Here is a 9,999-nt window from a genome sequence, read left to right as displayed (position 1 = left end):
ATGGTTGTGGATGCTCTAATACTACTCCTTTATATGATAGAGAAAAATGGGAAGAAATAAAAGATGATGGAGAGAAATAGAAGGAAAAAAGTTGATATATTTGACTACCGAAAATAGGAAATAAAGAAAAAGAGAAAAATAATTAAGTGTATAAAACCTTTCTTGTTTCAACTAATTCTTCTTATTTTGAAGAGAATAATAGAGATTAAATAAATATATATCTAAAAATATATAATAATTAAAGAGTGCATATAACAAATATTTAAACTTAATATTGAAAATTATTATCGTTGGTTTAGTAATATAAGATTTCATTATATCATCATATATCGTCCTAGATCAAAGGTTAAAAGTTCAACTCATATAAGTAACACTAATTGGGATGAACACTTACATACCTTAAAAAGATTAACTCTTTGCATATAGAACCGAGATATATATTTCTTTATAAAAAAAACTTAATATTAAAAACTTGTTACATCACTTTACCAAAAAAAACTTATTATATCATTGTTAGTGGTCTATCACTTGTGACTTGCATTAAATCCTATAATTTAACGATCTCATATTTTTCCACCACCGTTTGCTATAATTTTTATATGGTTAGTGAATTATCCATCATTTATGTATTATCTCTTTTTTTCCTTTGATGTTTTAGAAACTCTATATGTATTTACACTTTATTTTTTATCTATATCATTAATGTGATATTAAATAAAGTTATTTTAATAAATTTGTATAAAATTATAATTATTTTTTCTAATGCCAAATGTATCATCTCAGTCTATAGTAAGAAACTAATTTATTTTAGAGTTTTTTATTGTCTCTCCTAACAAGTACATTTATCATGAACCATAACTTTAAACTTAAATCAATGGATATAAAATCTACAGAGTAGTAATAATATAAGAATTTTTTACATTATAGCTATGTAAGAACATCATCTATTATCTATATATTAACACATGATTAATAGATGATATACTATCAAGGTAAAAGCTTTTACATTATCATTACATAGGTTATTTTCTCCAAAATAGTCGGGAAAACTTGAAGTAATTATTATCTATTATATGTGTTTTCGTTGATATTAGTACATTATAAGTAAATAGATTTATTATAAAAAGATTATACATAATATTATGTAAAATGTTGTACCTGTTATTATCATATTGGTAATAATGTTATTTGGTCAGGACCAGACAATTCACCATGTCTAACCGTGGACCAGTAAAGGGCGGACTAGTTATAAGTTAGAAATTGTTACTTAGTCATCGCCTTTAAATTTCTGAAAACCTATCGAACCACTTTGATCCATTTAAAATTAGGTGTTTGGACCTTCAATTTTGGTCAAATTAGAAAAGCCGAAAAGGAAGATATGCGTTAAAATTAACTATAAAACTTTATCTCGTATCAATCTTATCCATTATTAACTTGGAATCTATGTACTTAGAACCCGTTAGAACATATATTAGATATCTTTCACTTGAATGTTTGATTCATGTATTATAACCTTGAGTTATAGTCAGTTTTATTTTCGCTTTTTTTATTTTATTTAAGATTTTAGTCTTTAATATTTTTTGTGAACAGTGAATTTGTCACATAAATGGTTACCAATAAGGTGTGGTATATAATAGTGTAAGATTATGCTAGATCCCCAGAATGATCAGATAATTAAAAATTTAATTCTTTAGAGCGACAATTATTGAGAAGTGCAAACACATACATCAAAAAAAGATTAATTTTTTACTCATAAAATAAGAGAATATGTTTGATAATACAAAAAATAAATATATAACTGGTTAGGAAGAAGTTTTCTCCTTTGAGCATATTTATCCCAAAATTTAATTTTATTATATTTATGTGCGTTTATTTAATAATAGAAGGGGGAATTTGAATCTTTAAAGGCTAGATTTGTTTATTATTATATCATTTGTAATTATTTGTTTGATTGCAAGTCTAAAGATAATAATTATGTTGATTTACATATACTTATTCAGTTTTTCCTAATATATTTTCTTTTTATGGTCATCAGTAAATCAATGAAGTGTTGATTAAGACTATAGGAGTAAACGTAAATAATAATAATTAATGTAACAGTAACAAATATGAACAAATTGATTTTAAAATGTACATATAAATATGAATAAAAGTACTATTCCTTAAAAAAATATATTGTCTCTGCTTTATTGGGTTGAATTGAATTTAATATGTCTCAATTTTTCTCTATCGTATGAATGTAGTATGATTATACAAAGTTCAGAGGAGTAGGATGACAACCTAGCAGAAAAAATACGAGTAGTGTTTTTCAATATCCATACCCATACTATTTATGGGTACTCATATGGGTAGCAGATATCCAATGAGTTTTTAAGTTTCAATATAAATTTATATATTTCATAATAATCAATACAAATAAAATAATTATAGATAAATAATAAAATTTATGTGAACGTAAATTTACCATATATTTCACCAACTAAAATTCATCATAAAATAATAAAAGAAATAGATAAATATAGCTATATAATAATAATAAAAATGTAATATATATAAATTATTTAATTAAAAATAAATTTATAAATATGTGGATACTAGCAGGACGAATATAATAACATCTGTTTTCACCCATAAATTATTTTCATGGATACTCCTTAAAGATATTTTAGCGGATAAATCATAATGAATGTCAATATTTTTATCATCCCAAGGATTGTTATTCTCTTTCTTTTCGTATTGCAAGTTTAAGTTTTTAAAGTAAAGCACTTGGAAATCTAATGTAACTTATTAACATAATTTGATACATTAAGACTTCCTTTAATAATTGGATCTTAATCTTTAAAAAAAAAATCATACTTTCCGATAAATACTAGTGTAAATATTTAATTAATTCTTAAATTCTTTTTATGTGTGCCCGATTCAGTTCCCAAAAAATAAAAAATTCAAACAAGTAGTCAAAGAATATAAATATTAGTCTAAATAGAATTTATATGATTATAAAAAATATTAAAATATCAATTTGATCCACATTTAATATATTTAGAGATCATTTTAAAATTTTCATGAACCAATTATCAAAGGGAAAAATTGAGAAATAAAATGAGTATTTACTTTAAATATTATTAAAAAGGGAACACATTAACTTAATGTCAAACACTTTGATATTATAATAATATTTGCACGAAGGATTCACAAGTTACAACTCACATTATTGACGAAGGTTCCAGATCAAATCCACGAGTGCAGTCGTGCTGTGTCGTTTAACAGATTTCGGCTAACAATTGGAGATAAACGACAACATCAACCATCCCAAAAGCCCAACAACATAGTGAACACGACATGTTATCCAATGCGAAAGAAGACTGATACCCACTCCACCAATCAACTATCTCCACGTCATCCATTGAACTTTTCATTTTCATTTCCATTTTTGCTTACTACAAGGCTTCATTTCTAGAACTAGCTTTTTTCCTAATAATTTAAAATAAAAAATAATATATCTTCGTACTAATTCATATTTTTATAAGAAAGTAATATATAATAATTATTAATTTATAAATCGCTTTCTTATAATTATAAGATATGGTAGGAAAATATAAAATTACTGATTTAAAAATTTATCGATAATCTGGCCGGAACCTACCTAGAACTTTCTATTGATATAGTTATATACATTCACCGAACCTAATTGTTTTTTTAATCTTAAAAAAACTCTCGAATAATCGCAGTAGCCACTAACTGTGTGATAGTGAAAGAAAGAGAATATGTTCGTACCTTAGCATATAGGGAAAAAAATCATATCATATTCTTCGTTGAACGAAACTTTCTCTTTCACGCTTTTCCTTTTGGAGTTTTCTCACTTTCTCACGCTACTTTCAGTTTCTCTTCTCAAATACACTTCGCTCCACTTTCTCAATTTCTCGTCATCGATAACGAATTTTCTCTTCTCAGCAAAATCCAACCGTTCGATTTGCTTAAAAGTGAAAAGCTTTTCTACTTATACGTAACTCCCAGTTAGGGTTTCCGATTTGAAAATTTGATTCGGCTAGAAACAATTTGATTGATTCTGCTGATTTCTGTTCCCGTAAATTTGGAGAAACAATTTTATTTTACCGAAATTGATTTCTCCAGATTCATTTTCAGAAATGGTGAAGGGAGGGGAAAATTACGGAAGAAGAGAGAACGTGAATTCTGAGAAATCGGATCGTGAAATCTTCAAGGCTTGGGCGAAAGACGTTGCGGAATGCGAAGAACACTTCAAGGTGAGTGTGAAAACTGGATTGAGCAGTGAGGAGGTCCAGAATCGACGACGGATCTATGGATTGAACGAATTGGAGAAGCATGAAGGCCAATCGATTTGGAAATTGGTTCTGGAACAGTTCAACGACACGCTTGTGCGGATTCTCCTCGCCGCTGCAATAATCTCCTTCGTCCTTGCCTGGTACGACGGCAAAGAAGGTGGCGAGATGGATATAACCGCTTTCGTGGAGCCATTGGTGATTTTCTTGATTTTAATTGTGAACGCTATTGTTGGTGTTTGGCAAGAGAGCAACGCCGAGAAGGCGCTGGAAGCGTTGAAGGAAATTCAATCGGAGCATGCCACAGTTATTCGAGATAACCAGAAAATTCCAGATTTACTAGCGAAGGAATTAGTCCCTGGTGATATTGTTGAGCTTAAGGTTGGTGATAAGGTTCCAGCAGATATGCGAGTGGTGCAGTTGATTAGCTCAACTTTGCGGTTAGAGCAGGGTTCCTTAACTGGAGAGAGTGAAGCTGTGAACAAAACTAACAAGCCTGTTCTGGAAGATACGGATATTCAAGGGAAGAGATGTATTGTTTTTGCGGGCACCACGGTTGTTAATGGTAACTGCATTTGCTTGGTTACTCAGATTGGGATGGACACTGAGATTGGGAAGGTGCATAACCAGATACAGGAGGCTTCGCAGAGTGAGGAGGATACACCATTGAAGAAGAAGCTGAATGAATTCGGAGAGACTCTGACTAAGATAATTGGATTGATATGCATATTGGTTTGGCTTATCAATGTTAAATACTTCCTGAGCTGGGAAATTGTTGATGGCTGGCCGAGGAACTTTAAGTTCTCCTTTGAGAAGTGTACTTATTACTTTGAGATCGCTGTGGCTTTGGCTGTGGCTGCTATTCCGGAAGGTTTGCCTGCGGTGATCACAACTTGTTTGGCTCTAGGTACACGTAAGATGGCGCAGAAGAATGCGCTGGTTCGGAAGCTACCAAGTGTGGAAACTCTGGGCTGTACCACTGTAATTTGTTCGGATAAAACTGGTACATTGACTACGAATCAGATGTCAGTGACGAAATTGGTAGCTATTGGGACCAATGTTGATACGCTACGAGCCTTCAAGGTGGAAGGGACTACCTACAATCCAGCTGCTGGGAGAATAGAGAACTGGCCGGCTGGTAAATTGGATGCAAATCTTGAGATGATAGCAAAAATTGCTGCCATCTGTAATGATGCTGGAGTCACACAGTCGGAGCATAAGTTTGTAGCCCATGGAATGCCAACTGAAGCAGCATTGAAGGTAAGTGCTACTTCTTTGGCCCTTTTATCATGTATTGTTTGTGATTTATCTCTTGATGGCATGAGTGTAGCTTTTAAGTGTTAGGTTAGCATTAGCAAATAAATGTTAGTTTTCATATTTGAGTACAAAGGTGTTTTGACATTGTGTTGTGCTCCCCCATTGACATTCCAGGTTTTGGTTGAGAAGATGGGCCTTCCTGAAGGATCCAAGGATGGATCATCAGCAACTTCAAGTAGTGTGCTCCGTAAGTTGAATCTTTCTGTCATAAGTTATCTGTGTTGATATACCAAACCCATGGTTTAATGATTTTTTTTACAACACCTAAACCATTTTGGAAAGGAACGTTTTTTATCTAGTTGTTTATAGTGAGACACTAAGTTTGTTTTACTTTAGAAAAAGCAATTTTTAAAGCATTTCTTTGATTAAGAATCGCTACTGCCTGGCTACTAGGCTACTATATTTTCCCCATTTTCAAGGTTATTATGAATTTGGCAAAAAGCTACATGTTTAGATCACTGAGTGTGAGTGCAGTGTAATGCGAGTTATAATGAGGTAGATTCAATACACATAAATAACTCGCTTTACCTTCAAAATTTAATATAGGTTGTTCTGAATGGTGGCAAAAACATGACCCGCGGATTGCCACTCTTGAGTTTGACCGTGATAGGAAGTCAATGGGTGTTATTGTTGACTCTAGTCTGGGGAAAAAGTCACTGCTGGTTAAGGTATTATCTCTTTCTGTCACGTTTTGGGTACTTTCTCAGTTTTCCCTACTATGTAATTATCCTCTATGCACAGTTAATCTTTGCCAAGTCTCCATATTGCTTGATGTGGAAGTGTGTAGATCTTTTCCTCATGTTCTTTATCATAAATAAATTGTCGGTTCTCCACAGGCTATTATTTTACCAATTTTTATTTGAATAAGGTCGAAAGTAAAGCAAAAGGTCACTCTTGGTGTTGCCATAGGTAAATAATTTAAACAGTGGCAGAATTCCCATGAACTTGAATTTGAGAGAACAAAATTGTTCTATATGATAATGAGACAATATAACTGTTAAAATAATAATATTTGACTAAAAAATAACATTCTGAGGTCCCAAAATCCACTTGAGCATGTTTCGGGATGCTAGTCATAAGAACCGGATTTGTGTGTATTTTGGCTAAATTGGCCTAATACAATGTTATTAATTTGAGCTCTGTACAACAAAGTGATTTTGGGTGATTGATTGATATTTTTCAAATTAAAATCAATAGCACATGGTGTTATGTCTACAGGCTACAGCACATTCTTTTCCTCCTCCACCCTCTCATTTTGCCTCTGTGACCATATTCTTAGGACAATTTGTGTTACAATGTCTATATTGTGAGCGTGCATATGCCACTGTTCTTTCTGTTTCTGGTTTCCTTTTTCTTTACTATTTGAAAATATTTTAATCTGACATTTGCCCCCAATGTTTTATATAGGGTGCTGTAGAAAACCTGTTAGAAAGAAGCTCTAAAATTCAGTTGTCTGATGGTTCTGTTGTGAAACTGGACAATAATGCTAAGAACCTTGTCTTGCAAGCTCTCCATGAAATGTCAACTAGTGCATTACGCTGTTTGGGATTTGCGTACAAGGATGAGCTCCCTGACTTTGAAAGCTACAGTGGTAATGACGATCATCCAGCTCATCAGCTTTTGCTTAATCCTTCCAACTATTCATCAATTGAGAGTGACCTCATTTTTGTTGGCTTGGCTGGGTTGAGGGTAAGTTTTCAGCTTTTCATTTTAATTTTGAGCTTTCTTCCTTTCATCATGTGTGGTGTGCCAACTTTGTCAATTTGAATGCTGAATTGTGCTCAGGATCCTCCTAGGGAAGAGGTATACCAAGCAATTCAGGACTGCAGAGCAGCTGGAATTCGTGTTATGGTTATTACTGGTGACAACAAGAACACTGCAGAAGCTATATGCCATGAAATAGGTGTATTTGGACCAAATGAAGACATTAGTTCGAGAAGTTTAACTGGCAGAGATTTTATGGAACTGCGTGATAAAAAAGCCCATCTGAGACAGAGTGGTGGACTTTTATTTTCGAGGGCTGAACCTAGGCACAAGCAAGAAATTGTGAGGCTGCTCAAAGATGATGGAGAGGTGGTGGCCATGACTGGAGATGGTGTGAATGATGCACCTGCCTTAAAGCTTGCTGACATTGGTATTGCAATGGGCATTGCAGGGACAGAGGTATGTGGTTTTCATTACGGATATGATATGCCTTCTGCTGCAACAATATTTAAACATTAGTGATTAATGCCGACATTGTAATCTTGAAAATGTACAGATTTTGAGTTTGATGTGGTCTCCCTCACTGATGATTGAAATGAATTAGATTAAGGAATAGTAATTTTTATTTTGTATCTGGCAATTCATATTTTTTTTATTTTATGCTTATCCGATGTAGGTGGCAAAGGAAGCTTCAGATATGGTGTTGGCAGACGATAATTTTAGTTCAATTGTTTCTGCTGTTGGTGAGGGTAGATCTATCTACAATAATATGAAGGCTTTTATCAGGTGAATCAGTTTGTCTGTATATATCTTAACCGCTTATAAAAGGATGTGGCTGTTTTACAATTAGCTCTATTATTTGGTTGGCAATAGGCTCATAAGGACTATAATTCATTGACTAGTCATCCAAAATTTCACATGAACCAATACTGCATGCTATTAAAGGATAATTTAGTATGTTACTTTCTGTTTAAATCTTTGTTTAGTTTATAGTTTAAAAAATGATGTTGAAAAGTGAAAAAAATGCATTTGACCCTTATTTTCTTGTTTTACCCTCTTTACATTTAGGCTTCATTTTAAGGGTTTGTAAAAATAATGAATGCTCTCAAATCTGTAGGTGCTTTGCATGCCTTCTAAATCTAATATTTGAAATTAATATAATGATATCCAGCCTTCTAATTTTATCATTGATGTATAAGATATGCTTCTGTTTTAAGCACCTTCTCTCATGACAAGTTTGTCAACATCTTTTTGTTGTGACTAAAAGTTAAATTTTGTAGGTACATGATCTCTTCCAATATTGGTGAGGTTGCTTCCATATTTCTAACAGCTGCACTAGGTATCCCTGAAGGGTTGATACCCGTCCAGCTTCTGTGGGTCAATCTTGTCACTGATGGACCCCCTGCAACAGCTTTGGGATTTAATCCTCCCGATAAGGATATAATGAAGAAGCCTCCCCGCCGTAGTGACGACTCACTGATCAATTTGTGGATTCTATTCCGCTACTTGGTAATTTTCCTTTTCCTCTTCCCTCTGTGACTCCTTTATTTGTAGATTCTAGATCCTTTGTGCTAATCTTCTCCCTCTTACACTTCACAGGTAATTGGGGTTTATGTTGGATTAGCTACAGTTGGTGTCTTCATCATATGGTATACACACGATTCCTTCTTGGGTATTGACCTTAGTGGGGACGGGCATACACTTGTAACTTATTCCCAACTTGCCAACTGGGGTCAATGCTCCTCATGGGATAACTTCACAGCTTCTCCCTTCACCGCCGGTTCTAAAGTTATCTCTTTTGATACACCCTGTGACTATTTCCAAGCTGGTAAAGTGAAAGCTATGACACTATCCCTCTCTGTGTTGGTAGCCATTGAAATGTTCAACTCTCTCAATGCCCTTTCTGAAGATGGAAGCCTTCTAACAATGCCCCCTTGGGTCAACCCTTGGCTTCTTGTAGCAATGTCTGTGTCATTTGGTCTGCACTTTTTGATCTTGTATGTACCATTCTTAGCACAAGTATTTGGTATCGTGCCCCTGAGCGTTAACGAGTGGCTTTTGGTTCTGGCTGTTGCGCTTCCGGTGATTCTAATAGATGAAATTCTGAAATTCATTGGGAGGTGGAGAAGTACAAGTGGGTCTCAAGCAGCAGCTGCAAGATCAAAACAAAAATCAGAATAAACAACTTATTGTAGTCTATGGAGAAGTTGCGCAACCCTTCAGCAATTTGGAAGTTATCCTTGATACTGAAAAAACGGTCCCAATTAAGTTTTTATTTTTTTTATTTTTTATGTTAGGTATTATTTGAGGTCTATGTAAAGACATTCCATTTTATTATGGGGATGACTGGCCTTCCATTGGGAGAACTATTTAACCATTTTTTCAACTTTTTATAATTTTGAAAAAGAAATGGAAAATCATGGTTTTGGCTAAAATCGGTGACGCAAAAATCATAGTTACATCTCTATATATCTAACATTTTAATAATAAAATGTCAAAATTGGTCACGGGAAAATCACCAAAAGTGCAAGCCTGTGGCGGAAATACTCAAACAGAGATATGCACAATTGACTTGTGCATCATAACCTGTAATCGATATATGGGGATCATTTTCAGTACGGGACAGGATAATGAAATTATGGGAAGAAATATCCGTGCAACTATCATTTCATTTTCAAAG

The 9,999-nt window shown here is 33.5% G+C and overlaps 1 protein-coding gene across 2 annotated transcripts; it reads left to right on the top strand.

Annotated features, from left to right (window-relative positions):
- On the top strand, positions 3,730–9,726 carry LOC109334365 (calcium-transporting ATPase 1, endoplasmic reticulum-type-like). 2 transcript variants are annotated; one of them, XM_019570105.1, is made up of 9 exons: positions 3,730–4,152; positions 4,186–5,558; positions 5,730–5,802; positions 6,162–6,283; positions 7,023–7,304; positions 7,401–7,778; positions 7,996–8,105; positions 8,600–8,828; positions 8,919–9,726. In XM_019570105.1, the coding sequence occupies exons 1-9, from the start codon at positions 4,146–4,148 to the stop codon at positions 9,498–9,500; spliced, it is 3,156 nt and encodes a 1,051-aa protein (XP_019425650.1). In that variant the 5' UTR covers positions 3,730–4,145; the 3' UTR covers positions 9,501–9,726. The 2 variants fall into 2 exon arrangements, with proteins under 2 accessions (XP_019425650.1, XP_019425649.1); XM_019570104.1 differs by having other exon boundaries at positions 3,730–5,558.

The sequence above is a fragment of the Lupinus angustifolius genome, chromosome LG19 (genome assembly GCF_001865875.1).
Source record: "Lupinus angustifolius cultivar Tanjil chromosome LG19, LupAngTanjil_v1.0, whole genome shotgun sequence".
NCBI lineage: Eukaryota > Viridiplantae > Streptophyta > Magnoliopsida > Fabales > Fabaceae > Lupinus > Lupinus angustifolius.
This window is presented reverse-complemented; position numbering and strand designations above follow the sequence as displayed.